Genomic DNA, 14,113 nt, shown 5'->3' with positions numbered 1-14,113 from the left:
TTTTTTTTTCAACGTTTATTTATTTTTGGGACAGAGAGAGACAGAGCATGAATGGGGGAGGGGCAGAGAGAGAGGGAGACACAGAATCGGAAACAGGCTCCAGGCTCTGAGCCATCAGCCCAGAGCCTGACGCGGGGCTCGAACTCACGGACCGCGAGATCGTGACCTGGCTGAAGTCGGACGCTTAAACGACCGCGCCACCCAGGCGCCCCAAGCTAGGCTTTAAATACAGGTAGGCAGCCTGGCAAGAACATATTCTATAGATAAGCTGATGAGAAGCAGCAATGGGTAATAGGTGGTCAGTTACCCAGTCACTTGCTTGGTGGACACACATCTGACTCTGACCAGGACCCTCTTAATCCATGTTGTTACATTCTCAATTTAGACAGGACAGCATATCAGAGGGAACCTAGAGAACTCTCATTAGATTTGTTCTGAGTGTGTGTGTGTGTGTGTGTGTGTGTGTGTGTGTGTGTTTCATGCAGAAGAGAGGAGGAGACAGAATGCCCATAAGCTCAGCCCCAGAGATAGGGCTTTCCCCAAACTGCTGTGTAGATCAGTGGTTCTAAATACAGGTGGGTATTTTACACCTCCCTCCCCCCACCAGACATTACACACTCTATGGGGAATTTTGGGTGTTGTCACACCTGGGGTAGGAGGGTGCTACTGGCATCTAGAGAGGGAGGCCAGGAATGCTGTCCAACATCCTAGAATTCATAGGGTAGGCCACCACAACAAAGAATTATCTGGCCCCAAATGTCAGTTGTGTTATTATTGAGAAACCCTGCTATAAAGGGTGATGGGAAAATACTGTGGATTCAGGGCATCTGGGAGCTGGTAGATTGCACGCAGTCATGTAGTAACACTTGGCCCAGAAACTGTGTTCCCACCTGAGACGACTGAGTTTTATAAACAACTCTCAATGCTGTAGCAGCTTAGCAGTGTGAATTAATGTCAGAGGAGTTCCAGTAATGTGAGTAATAATGACACAGAAGGATTATAAAGGGAAAGAAACACAAGACTGGAAGCAGCAGAAACACCAGGGCTTTTCCACAGCTAAGGAGAACAAGCCCCCTGCACTTTAATGTTGAGGATTTACCACCAAAATACCTCTGATTCCTCCTCTCTGTGTCCACTCCAACCTCCCTGGTCCAATCCACCACTCTGTCTCTCTTAAGCGCTCTTTCCAGGTCCACTCTAGGCCTCCAGGCTTTCTCCACCAAGGGACAGAGGGAGATCTCAGAGCACACGTTAAATGGTGCATTTGCTGCTTAAAAACCTAGGAAGGCTTCCCAGTATACTTAAAACATAAAATCTAACTGGTCCACCATGTCCTGGAGGATAAAGCCTTATTCTACCTGTGGGTGCCCTCCCCTCCCACCTGCCTCAGCATTCTGCAGCCATAAAGGGCCACGTGCTGGCCTGTTTTCCATTTCTGAAATACTTTGAGCTCATTCCAGCCTCAGGTGACAGCCCCCATGGAGCTGACAGTCTGATGACATCTGAAGATAGACATGAATCATTCATATCACGGGCGCCTTGGTGGCTCAGTCATTAAGCATCTGACAGTTCCTGAGTTCGAGTCCCACATCGGATGAACTCAAGCCTCACTTTGGTAAAACATGAGCCCTGGGTGGGCCCCGCTTCTCTCTCTCTCTCTCTCTGCCTCTTGTGGGATTCTCTCCCTCTCTTTCTCTCCCCCTCGCTCATTTGTGCCCTCTCTCAAAAAAAAACAAAACAAAACAAAAACCAAAAAACAAATCACACAAGCATATGTAAAACTGATCCCAGTGTTATGAGCAAAAGGGCCACAGTGCCCTCAAGAGCTTGTGACAAGAGGATATGACCCATCAGAAAAGCCAGTGAATGAATTCTTGAACAAGTGGATCTTGAGCTGAGATCTGATGGAAGAGCAGGAGTTAACTAACTGAAAAGCTGGTGGGGAAAACATCCTTGTGCAAATGCCCTGAGGCAGTGTCTGTTAGGCTAAGTGGAGAGTGGAGTAGAGGTGGAGTAAGCAGGAGACAGATCTTACAAAGCCTGAAACCTATAATATGGAGTTTGAATTTTATTCTGAGCCTAAGGGGAAGCTCTTGAGGGATCTTAAGAGATTGACTGATGAAATTTGCAATTTGAGAATATTACTCTGGCTGCAGCATCGATATTTGTAAATAATTTCTCCCAACCTTATAGCAGTTGTAGCTCCTGAAATTTGAAGAGAGGTCAGGAAGAATGTGGGGGACACCCCAACAGCTGTCAAAGGCAGAGATGATGGTAGTTTGGACTATTGATGAGGGAGAGGAAAAACTGTTCAGTTTGAAAATATATTAAAATGCGTGTGTCTGAAACACAATTGTATTCCTGTTTCTTACTCTATAGCCCTAGATGTCATTATACCATAAATAAATAAATAAATAAATAAATAAATAAATAAATAAATAACCAACCAACCAACCAACCAACCAACCAACCAACCCAGGAAGACTCACCACCCAGAGACCTCCAGTTGGAGGGCATTTTGAGCATCAGCTTGGTTGGCTAGTTGGCTGGTTGGCTATGCTAAGCAACATTACATATGCAAGTCTGTCTGTTTTTGAAAGCATCCCAAGGCAAGTAGGACCTAAGCATTAGGAGGTTGGTCATGAGAACATGTCATCTCCCCTTGCTTACTTTTGCAGGAGGGCAGAAACGGGTGTTGGTTGCAGATAAAGGCTTGTTGTCATTATGGCATAGCACATATGAGCACCCCAGCACAGAGTCAGACTGCCTGGATTTAAATTCCTATTCCCACCACCTCACTTACCAGCTCCGTGAAACATTTTGAGATCTCTACATTGCTTCTATGTCCTCACTTTTAAAACAGGAGTGATAGGGGCGCCTGGGTGGCTCAGTCGGTTAAGGGTCTGACTTCGGTTCAGGTCACGATCTCACGGTCCATGAGTTCGAGCCCCGCATCGGGCTCTGTGCTGGCAGCTCAGAGCCTGGAGCCTGCTTCAGATTCTGTGTCTCCCTCTCTCTCTGGCCCTCCCCCGTTCATGCTCTGTCTCTCTCTGTCTCAAAAATAAACATTAAAAAAAATTTTAAATAGGAGTGATAACAATAGCAACCACCGGTGGCATTTTAGAAGGTCAATAAATACTCTGTGCCCCTCCTGCATTCAGAACTGAGAAATAAAAGCAGGCGTCAGACAGGTAGAGATCAAAATGTCATCTTTACTACTGACAAAGCTGGACTGGAGGATGTGGCTGAAGTGGAAACACTTTACCCAGTCACTGACACAGTGAGCAACCGCAGACGGCAGACAGCAGACAATTACGTGTACCCTCTCTGAAAGCCACTGGTCTGTGGCATCAGATAAGTCCTCCTCCTGCCCTGGGGAAGAGTAAGGGAGAATTAGATGGAAGCTGGATGTGTTCCTACATGCTTGGCCCTGCTGGGGAGGGAATAGAGTAGGAATTCACTCCCCCCCCCCACCTCCAAGAAAATAGGTGAAGGGGAAATAAGTGATTCCCTCAATCACTTATTGAGGGATTCATGGGATTGTTATGGATATTAAAGAAAAACAATAGGTAAAGTGTTCAGAATATAGACTCCATAAAGGTCTCATCCTTGGCATCAATTGTCCTGAGCTGGTCAGACTAGCCAAGACAGGCAAGGCTGATCAACTGAGGAAAGTTGTGGCTCAGAAATTGCAGGAAGCAAGGGAGTTTCTTAAAAAGGGGATTTCTCTCTCTCCCTCTCTCCTAGTTCCCTACACTCAGGAAACCTTGAGAGTTCCCTAAAGGGAAATGCTGACCAGTTTTGAACTGGCAAGTCTTTTAAACAGGGGGAAAAACCCAACAGCTGTATCTCTGGTAATACACCAATCCAGTGACTTATGAACACAGTATAATGGCCTAGCTTTCTTTTATGGTTGTGTGCGTGTGCACTACTTTTGCTGGTGTAGGACGAGTTTTTGTTGGGGGAGGAAAAGGAGCTTTGTGTGCTTCTCCAGGCAGCCTCTCCTCACCACTTATAATTAAGCAATTAAGAATCACTGGCCAGGAAGTCACTGGGAGCAAACAGGAACAACCCTGGGGAAAGCCTTGTCCAATCAATGAACAATAGCAATTCCATTTAAGGTGAGTGCAACAAAAAGACAGGAAATAACACGTGTTGACTCTAGCTTTGGGTGCAGTCCATCAGCAAGGCCATCCTCACCACCTGATCTGCCTCAGCCAATCTCAGGTCACCTACCTGATGCAGGAAGGCTGCAGGTTGTGTAGACACCAAGGGAAAAGCCCAGGAAAGAAGGAAGTTGTTGGTCTGTGAGCCTAGTGGTTCTCTTCCCTGTGCTGAGTCATCTCTTATCAGGGCACCAGGGAACCACACCTGCCTAAATTTCTGAGACAGACGGAAAACCCCAGCAGCCTGGATCCCTAAGAGGTTTTACCTTGGGTAATCCCTCTTACCAAGGCCGTTCACCTTTGGCATTTCCAACTGTAACATCTTTAGATCCCCTTCTTTCTCAAGGGGAAATCTACAAAGATGGAGGGGGCTCCCAGGCCCACAGGTTCAACATGGCTGTATAATCCATACAAAGCTTTTCCATGAAAATGGAACCTTAAATGTGTTGCTAATTTATCAATAGTAATAGCTAATACTTAGTGATCACTTACCATGTCCATGTACTGTAGTAATTTTCACAACGAGGTACTATTGTTGTCCACATTTCACAGATAAGGAATTAAGACACAGAGAAGTTAAGTAATATTCCCATGACCCTTATCTATCTACTATATTCAGGACATCTAGCCCAGAGCAAGGAAACCAAAGTTTTATCTTACACAATCTGTTTTTATGGACTCAGAGAATGTAAGATCTGGAAAAGCCTTTGAAGATAACTGAGCGCAACCCCTGATGATATGAGAAAACAGAGCTGGAGAGGGGTTAGGGTGTGTTTGTTCAAGTCCCACAGTAAAATGGATGAACCCCTAATCCCCTCTACTATAACACACTCTCCTCCTTCACTCCCAGAAGAAATCACTCTCCTGAAATTTTAAAATCATTTCTTTGTTCTTCAATTCTCCATACTTTTTATTGTTACCATTTTTACTGAAAGAACAATAAACAGGAAAGAAAAGATGGAAGGCAATGTAAAGGAAGAGAGAAGATGGGTATGAAGATTAAGATAGAAAGAAGGGCAGGTGGGACAAATGGGGAGAAGGATGAAGGAAGAAAGGAAGGAATGAAGGATGGAAGGAAGGAAGAAAAGAAAAAAGGAAGGAAAGGAGGGAGGGAGGAAGGAAGCTAAAGAAGGAAAACCATCTGCCTATTAATTACTGAGAAGCTTGAAAACTCAATTGCTAGAGCCTTAGTTTGGGGTTCAAGATGTCTAAAGACAAACCAAATCCCTTGTGACACTGATTCAATACCAACAACTAGCTCAGAGCCTCAATTTCCCCATCTATAAAACCAAAGATTCACTATCCACCTAGTCCCCGAAAGCGTTGGGCCTCACCAAAGAAGGCCGCCCATGCCCTTCTCCGCAGCCGTCGCTCTGCCCTCAATAATCATGGCGACCGCGCGTGACGTAGAGTTCCGTCGCCTCCGCCTTCCCTCCCTCTACTGGGGGGCGGCGACCATCAATGACGGAGGTTGGCAGGGCGCATGCGCGGCAGCGGGGCCCGGCCCGCGGCGGCGGTGGCGAAGGGGCGGCGGGGTTCACTACCCGCAGTAGCCAAGCTGCGGCGGCTGTGTCGGTATGGTGTAGCTGGGCCTGCGGGCAGGCGGCGGGCCGCGGGCGGGGGCGAGGCGGCCGCAAGGGCCGACGCCGCCTGACTGGCTCGGGTGTAGCGGCAGCACGCTGAGGGGGCGTCGCCGCCGCCGGCCCCCGGCGCCGCCGCGGGAGGCCGCGCCCGCCATGGCGGCCCGGGCGGTGCTGGACGAATTCACGGCGCCCGCGGAGAAGGCGGCGCTGCTGGAGCGGAGCCGCGGCCGCATCGAGGGCCTGTTCGGCGTGAGCCTGGCGGTGCTCGGCGCGCTCGGGGCCGAAGAACCGCTGCCCGCGCGCATCTGGCTGCAGCTCCGCGGGGCGCAGGAGGCGGTGCACAGCGCCAAGGTGAGTCCCGCTGCCGCCCCCGCCCTCCTTCCGCGGCCCAGCCCCTGGGGCCTCGCCTCGGCTGGGCGCCCTGGGCGCCCCCACCCCTTTTCTCCCTGCTCCGTGTGGGTACGCAGCGAAGCGCCGTGGTTAAGAGCGCAGTCTCCAGAGTCCATGGACCCGCGTTCTCAGCTCTCGATCCATGTGACCTTGGGCTAGCGGTTCAATCCCGGAGCGCCTCAGTTTCCCCATTTGTAAAGTGGCGAGGGCGAAAGTATCTCTCTCGGAGGGCTGTCGCGAGGTTTGGAGTAGGTGTTATTGCAAAGCGCAGAGCGCAGTGCTGGCCCAGAGTGAGCGCGCTGCGAATGTTGCCTGTTGTTATCCGCCCCCTGGCCCTCGGGATGGTGCGCGCAGGGCCTGGTAGCTAGGCCCGCAGCCTCCTTGTCCACCACTTCAGCCACCTGTCTCTTCCCAGGCCTCCAGTACAGGGGTTCTGAACTTTTTGGGATTTCAGCCCCCTTTGAGAATCTGACAAAACTATAATAGTAGTAAAATACGCAGAATATCAAGAAGAGATAGGGATATTTAACAATAGTGTTAAAAAGTATTGTTTCTTGTATTGAGGAACACATTTAATGGTTATAGGTCGTAGGACGAGCATAAGCTGAACACTTCATAAGGATTACCTAATGCAGCCCTTAAAAAATCCAGTGAGGTAGATTTTATTATCTTCCTCTCTCTAAATTAACAGCTGGAGAAACTGAAACTCTGCAAGTGGTGACTCACCTTCTCTCAAAATCAGCACTTCAGACTTATACCTACGCAGCACCTTCAACTACTCCCCTTCCTCCCCGAGCCAGGAAGCTAGCAAAGCGCAGCCCCCCTTCTCACGTATCCAAGTTTCTCCAGGTCTTTCTGTCCAGTAGGTGCGGGAGCCAGGATTCAGACTTGGGGCCCTTGTTCTTGCTACCTGTCTCCCAAATGATGAGCCCTCTGGCTGGGAACAAAATGATCCTCTTTCTGGCATCCTACTTCAGGAATTTCACAGTGCTCTCAGAATTGGATCTGCTGTGACTCCTGACTCCCTCTTAGATTAAAAAAAAAAAAAAAAAGCGCCTAAATGCTTTTTGTTTTAATATCTTTGGAGGAGAGGGGACACTTAACTGTGTGATCTTTCTCCATAGCATAACTTACTGCATTCTAGATGTTGAATCAAGTTTGCTTTCCTGTGCTTAATTTTTTTCCTAACTTGTAATTTTTAACTTCTGAGTCCCCTCTTGTTTTTCTCCCAGCTGCCAAATTTCTTCACACTCCCCAGGGCTAAAAGGTGTGACATAACTAAGTCTTATTAATGCTTCTGTGAAATCTCTTACATGCACTCATTCCTCTTCATTGCCTTTGCTGCTATTAAGACCTTCATTCTAGGTATGTGCGCCTCCCTTACTTCATTGCCCTCACTCCAGTCCCTCCTCCCCCACCTCCCTCCTTGCATTAGACTGAACTGTCCAGGGAAAATTCTTTTCCTGCTCTGGGACCTGCTAGGGCCTCCTGTTGCCTATCTCATCACTCCAAACTCCTGGAGATTTACAAAACATTTACTAATCCAGTCCCACCTTATTTTCCCAATTCTCTGCCATAGCATCCCTCAAGCTTAAACCACTACTGTTGTCTGACTAGTCTCACTGCTTTTACTGTGTGCTTCACCTGCTCCCAGTTAGCTTTACTCAAGACTCACCCCAAGTGTAGAAAGTACTTATTTTGCTGTACAGAAAAACCTGGCATGTTCTGCTAGACCCTCCCAACTCCAGTTCTGTTGCCTGTACTGCCACACAGTTTAGGATAAGCTATTTGGAAAAGGTGTGTCTTACAGTATCTCGGTAGTGGGTGTCACCCACCCATTTTGTGTTTGCTAGGTGTGTTACTCATAATCCAATCCTCCCACTTGTAAGAAATTCTTTTTCTTTTCCCTTGAGACTCATGGGTAAGAGTTGAATGCCACAGTTACATTCTTTTGAGTAAGAGGAAGCCATTAACTTAAGAATAGGAAAGCAGACTTCAACATCAACAATATTTTAAGTTGTAGAGGAGAAGGTTTGGGGGAAGGAAGTTGTTGTGTTTTTTTTTTTTTTTTTTGAAGACAGAGAGTGCAAGCAGGGGAGAGGGGCAGAGGGAGAAAGAATCTTAAGCAGGCTCCGCACTAAGCACAGAGCCTGACAAGGGACTTGATCCCACAACTCTGAGATCATGACCTGAGCAGAAATCGAAAGTCTAGGAGGCTCTACTGGCTGAGTCATCCAGGCGCCCCAGGAAGATTAAGAGTAAATAAGAATTTTTTTTTTAACTAGCTGGTAGAGCTTCTGATTAAGATGAGGACAACTATTCTGGGTCTCTTCAGGCAGGTTACTTTGTTTTCCTGCTTTTAAAATGTTAAATCATGGGGCTCATGGGTGGCTCAGTTGGTTAAGCGACCGACTCTCAGTTTCTGCACAGGTCACAATTTCATGGTCGTGAGATTGAGCCCTACATTGGGTTCCATGCTGGGTCTGGAGCCTGTTTGGGATTCTCTCTCCCCCCTTCTCTCTGCCTCTTCCTGCATGTGCACTCTCTCTCTCAAAAATATATATTTTAAAATGTTAAATCACTATATATAGCTCATGTGAGAGTAGGGGAGAAAATGAGGTTTAGTTAGTTAGGGTTCTATTGGCTAGAGAGAAAGGGGGCTACAGGTAGAAACTGACAACATCCTGGGAGGTTTTAAAAAAAAAAAAAAAGGCACATCCTCTGTAAAAGTGGCCACTTTTGTGAGAGGAGAAATTTGTTGGCAGAAGCAGCACCTGAGCTGGGCTTTGAAGCGTCATCAAGATTCCCAGATGGAGGTAATTGTGAGCAAAGGCTAGAAGCCCCAAAACATGTGGAGTGTCTTGGTAGGAAGTGTCAGAGCCTCAAGGGACCCAAATGCCAGGTTAAGGCATTGGGCCTTAGAGTCAGTGAGGATTTTTGAGAGAAGGACTTGTCTGAAATTCTACTTGGAGGCAGGAAGACCCACCTGTGGAAGAGACTTTGTTTCAAGCTGGACATGGATGGGTGACAAAAGTTTTCCCTGGGATTTGGCAACTGAGTGTATGTAGGGATTAAGAGAGAGGTTTTAAGCCTTGATGTTAGGAAGGATGGTGGATAAAGTTTGACCTGTTGGTGAGGCCAGGTAGCCAACATTTGAAGAAAACTTATGTGCCAAGAAGTACAGTAACAGTTGGCCTCTAGACCTCAAGTAATTCACAGCCTAGTAGGGGACACAAACATGGACACAAATAGTATATAGTATGATACATGTTAACTATTGAAGTATATGCCAGGTGTTAACAGTAATACAGGAGAGAAAGGGTTGCTCTGCTAAATTGTGTGTAAAGGATGAACAAGAGTTTTCCAGAGGGAAGAGCATGTATAAAATCACAGGGATATGAAATAGTGCCAGTTTATCGCTGATTTCCCAAGTGTAGGAGGCAATTGGAGGGAGATGGTTAGAGGTGGAAAGGGGCCAAATCACAAGGCACTTGGGAAACTGTTGAAGAACATGGATTTTACCAAGCAGGCGGGTAGTAGAGACTCCTGGAAGGGTTGTGAGAACATGAGTGATGCCATCAGATTTACATTTCTAAGAAATGTCTTCACTGAGAGTGTTTATACCCCCAGGTTTGTTCTCCTCAGTGTGGTCCATTGCTGGTTTGTGATGATACAAGGACAGATTGGGGGTGGTTAGCAACTTTTGTAGCAATGTGATATTACCAGTAGGGCCAGATTGTCTGAAAGAGACAAAAACCAGAGGTCATTGTATGTAGGGGCCCAACAGGACGGGGTTGAGGTAAGTGGTGGCAGAAGTTAGGAATCAAAGAAGGCTGAGGACTGAATTTCAGAGAGATAGTGGAAGTACTGACTAGATGCTGCCTCATTCACAGATCAAGGATGCAATACCTGGTGAGATCCTTGGAGTCAGGCAATGGAGGCCAAAGAGATCTCAGCCCTGAAAGTGAGAAATTAGAACATTCCTTTAGCTCTAGGAGCTACAAATTCCATGCTCCCTGAGTCCAGGCAGGGAGACTGTACATGGAAGTGGCTGGTTGGTAGGGAGGAACTGGTGAATAAGGTGCTTGTGCCCTGTGGGAGAGGGTAACTGCCAGTGCTTAGTATTAGCCACTTACATAGTATGGGCCCAGTGATGTCTGAGTTCATTATCCAAGAAAAGCCAGGGGTCTGGATTTTATAATGTGAAATCTGTTTTGGTTTTTTATGAGGCAACTAATTTATGTTTTAAAAACCATGCATGCTGTGAATTATATCTCAATAAAAATCTTGCATTAATATATTCTTTTAAAAGCATATATTCTAAAAGGCAACCATGTGTGCTAAACAAAACATGTCAGTGGACCAAATTCAGCTTTTTAGGACCTCTTGTTTAGATACAAGAGACAGGATGAGTAAAGATACGCTTTCTCCACCCCCCCCCCCCAATTTGGGGAAGAGGGTAGTTGAACACCTTAATGGCCTTTAATAATTGTCTCAGTAAAGTAGAATACCAATTCCTGCCTCGAGAGGGAGGGTGAGAGCTTGAAGACAGTGGTGTATGTTAGGGTGGACGCAGCAGAATTTTTGGAAGTGCATTGGAGAAGAACAAAAAAGGATTGGAACTGAAGTAAGAGTCAGGGAAAGTTAGATGGCCTGAATTTATAGTATCACTTGGTGCAGGAATTCTCCAGCAGGTGATGATTTCCCCACTCTGGGTGTTGGTGAAGCCAACACACCAAGCACTAAAGTAATCTAAGGTGTAATTGAACAAGGCAGGATAGGACCCCCGAAATGTTTCTGAATGGTCAGCATTAGCTACGACAATCCAGACATAATACAAGACTTACCTTCTACTTTTAGTGAACTGCCAGCCAGAGAGGTTCTGGCAGGTGAAGGTAGAAGGGGCATAATGAACTGTGTGAACAGTGTAAGGAATAAGACCTTAGGCCCTGTCCTCTCCTAGACTCATGGAATCATGTAAATAGGGCAAGTTCAGGGAGTATTGGAAAGTTTTAAAAGTTGTCATTAGGGAGGAATTGCAGAGATCAGAATCTTGGATACGGAGGAATTCCGAGAAACCAAGGAGAAGTGCCTCAGTGGTCTGTGTATGAAGTAGAAGTATTCCCTTCAGCTTGGAAAAGTGAGAAGATAAAGGGGATGGAAGTGTGAAGCATCGGGAGATAATACATTGATGCGGTCAGCAAGGTCCATAGCAGGGATTTGAGTGCTAAAGTTAGTTGGCTGATTCAGGAACCTGTCCTGGAGGTTAATAAACAAAAGAAGAGTAATGGAGACAATGGCATGACTACTTATACAGTTTCTCCATGAACGTTTAGGGTGGTAAATTTGCTAACCACAACTGCCCATCAGTTGGTGGGATTCCAGGCATTACCTCATAGCAGTTAGTGGCCACCACAAGCCGTTGCCAGAACACCAATCTGATGGACTTCTAAGAAGAGTAATTTGGAGGACTGATAAATCTTACACATTGAAATTGCAGTACACCCAAGAAACTATGCTAAGGTAGACTAACATCTGACCCATCTTAATTTATGAGGGAGAGAAAAAGAAGGGGTAAGAGTGTCATATGAAAAGTTGGTGATTATCCTTTATCCAACTTTGAGTTTTAACTTAATGTATTTGTAGCATAAGAGAGGAGAAAGGGTAAAGAAAATGGAAATCCAGTAGAAGTGGCCTATTACTTCCTATATTGACTCATAGGGTTAAAATGGACACTGTATGGTTTCATTTCCTTTTCTGTTAAGAGAGATTGGTACCTGGTTTCATGAATGAATTCTTGAACAGTAGATTTGTTCATGGAGGAAATAATTTGTAGATGTAATAATACTGGGTAGTGACTTGGAGTTTTTGTTTTGATTTTACCAGAAAGGAGAGGTTGGTGGCCTCTTTGCATTTCCTAGAATGATTTTTTTTTAATGGTGTTTTTCACTATGGTTGTGAAAATCATCTTAAGAAACGGTGGTTTGTTCAGTTTCTTTTTATGGTTAATATTTTGGGGTTATACCAGAATGTCGAAATAAGGGATACTCACACTGGTTATACTGGGGTCAAAGTGACTGCTTATGACCGTAGTTTCCTCTTCCCTCTCTACCAGTAGTATTGTAGGGTTTTAATTAAATCAAGGACAACATCATGTTCTGTGTTGGCTTTTTACTAAATTAATATGTAATTGCATAAAGTATGCAGTCTTGCATTTGAAAAACAAAATTATGGGGGCGGGGAATCCTTACAGTAATTGATTAAAGAACTGTTTTTTAAAAAATAAGTTATGTTATTTGGAAACAACATAGGAAACTTCTTTGTTTAAAGAAACTGAATTATTTGTATTTGTATTTGTATTTGTTATTTTAAGATTGTATTTGTTATTTGTTATTTTTAGAGAAGGTGTTTTGTTCAGTCTTAGTGCTGAGAGAATTAGTAATTTACTTTAGTTGATGAATAAGGAGATACATAGTAAATATTTTAGACCTTGTGGACTATACAGGGAATCTGTCTTATACTCTTCTTTTTTTTTTTTTTGCCTTTTTTACAACCTTTTTGAAGATGAAAACAATTCTCACCCTACAGGCTGTACAAAAATAGTTTGGAAGCCGGGTTTACATTGTCCAGAATGTAGCCACTACCACATGTGGCTGTTTTAATTAGTCAAAGTTCAATGAAATTAAATATTCACTTCCTCAGTTGCATTTCAGGTACTTGTTGGCCACATATATCTAGTGTCTACCAGCATGGACAGTGCAGTTACAGAACATTTCTTCATTTTGTCTAAAAGTTATATTGGACATCACTGCCCTAGATGTGAAATAATCCTTGATTGGGTCTCCTAAACAATTCTCTGGTATGACAATGAAAAAATATGCAGCCATTCTTTTACCTTATTTCCTGAGTTTCTGTAATTTTTGTTGTGTCCTTCATAATCTTAAATAACTTCCAAGGTTTACTTTCTTTTTTTTTTTTTTTTAATTTTTTTTTCAACGTTTATTTATTTTTGGGACAGAGAGAGACGGAGCATGAACGGGGGAGGGGCAGAGAGAGAGAGGGAGACACAGAATCGGAAATAGGCTCCAGGCTCTGAGCCATCAGCCCAGAGCCTGACGCGGGGCTCGAACTCACGGACCGCGAGATCGTGACCTGGCTTAAGTCGGACGCTTAACCGACTGCGCCACCCAGGCGCCCCATCTTATTTTTAAGTTTATTTATTGTGAGAGATGAGAGAAAGCACAAGTGGGAGAGAGCAGAGAGGGGGAGAGAGAGTCCCAAGCAGGCTCTGCATTGTCTTGTCAGCACAGAGCCTGATGCGGGGCTGGATCTCACAAACCTTGAGATCATGATTTGACACAACTTAATGGTGTTAAACTACTTAAGATATACATAGTACCCCCAAAGAAGTGAGCTAATTTTAGCATCCTTCTTGTTAGAAGATAAAAGACAAATCTTTGTGACTGATTGCCCAGGGATCTTCGGGAAACCCCGGTGATAGTTTATGGGTAAAATGCTTTCAGAGTGGTGTACTGCACAGCAATAGAAAAGAACACATAATTGATACATGTACTACCATGGATGAATCTCAAAGATATGCTGAAAGAAGACTTCCATAAGAGTATATATATTGTATGATTCTATACATGTGAAATACTAGACAAGGTAAAACGTTTTTATAATTATGGTGAAAAATCAGAATAATTAGAACAGAACAACTGGAAGGGGACATTAAACATAGATTCAGAATTAGTGATACTAAGGAATTTCTGTTCATTTTGTTGGGTGCCATAATGACATCTTGGTTATATTAGAAAGCCTATATGTGTATGTGTTTAAACTGCACTTGGTGGCTGACTCATTTGGAAATTAATGATGTATCTAAGGAGTATCCCTTAGTTAACCATTTATTATTAGTTCAATCAAGGTCTTAAAGTTAACTAAGGCTATTGGAAATTATGCTTAATCTGACAA

The 14,113-nt window shown here is 44.8% G+C and overlaps 1 protein-coding gene and 1 long non-coding RNA gene across 3 annotated transcripts in view; one reads left to right on the top strand and one right to left on the bottom strand.

Annotated features, from left to right (window-relative positions):
* Nucleotides 1-3,192: 3,192 nt before the first annotated feature.
* On the bottom strand, nucleotides 3,193-5,490 carry LOC105261268. Its single transcript, XR_002149930.3, has 2 exons — nucleotides 4,659-5,490; nucleotides 3,193-3,372 (listed from the first exon to the last, which is right to left on the bottom strand). It is a non-coding gene; the product is annotated as an uncharacterized LOC105261268 (long non-coding RNA).
* Nucleotides 5,491-5,644: 154 nt separating this feature from the next.
* Nucleotides 5,645-14,113, top strand: part of N4BP1 (NEDD4 binding protein 1) — a 51,339-nt gene continuing 42,870 nt past the window's right edge. Inside the window, exon 1 of one of the 2 annotated variants that reach the window (XM_023245981.2) lies at nucleotides 5,645-6,100. In XM_023245981.2, coding sequence (XP_023101749.1) covers nucleotides 5,903-6,100 — 198 coding nt within the window. In that variant the 5' untranslated portion in view covers nucleotides 5,645-5,902. The remainder of the gene's footprint in view (nucleotides 6,101-14,113) is intronic. The other variant, XM_023245980.2, reaches the window with a different exon arrangement.

The sequence above is a fragment of the Felis catus genome, chromosome E2 (genome assembly GCF_018350175.1).
Source record: "Felis catus isolate Fca126 chromosome E2, F.catus_Fca126_mat1.0, whole genome shotgun sequence".
Classification (NCBI taxonomy): Eukaryota; Metazoa; Chordata; class Mammalia; order Carnivora; family Felidae; genus Felis; species Felis catus.
The sequence above is the reverse complement of the archived record's forward strand: the minus strand, read 5'-3'. Positions and strand labels throughout refer to the sequence as shown.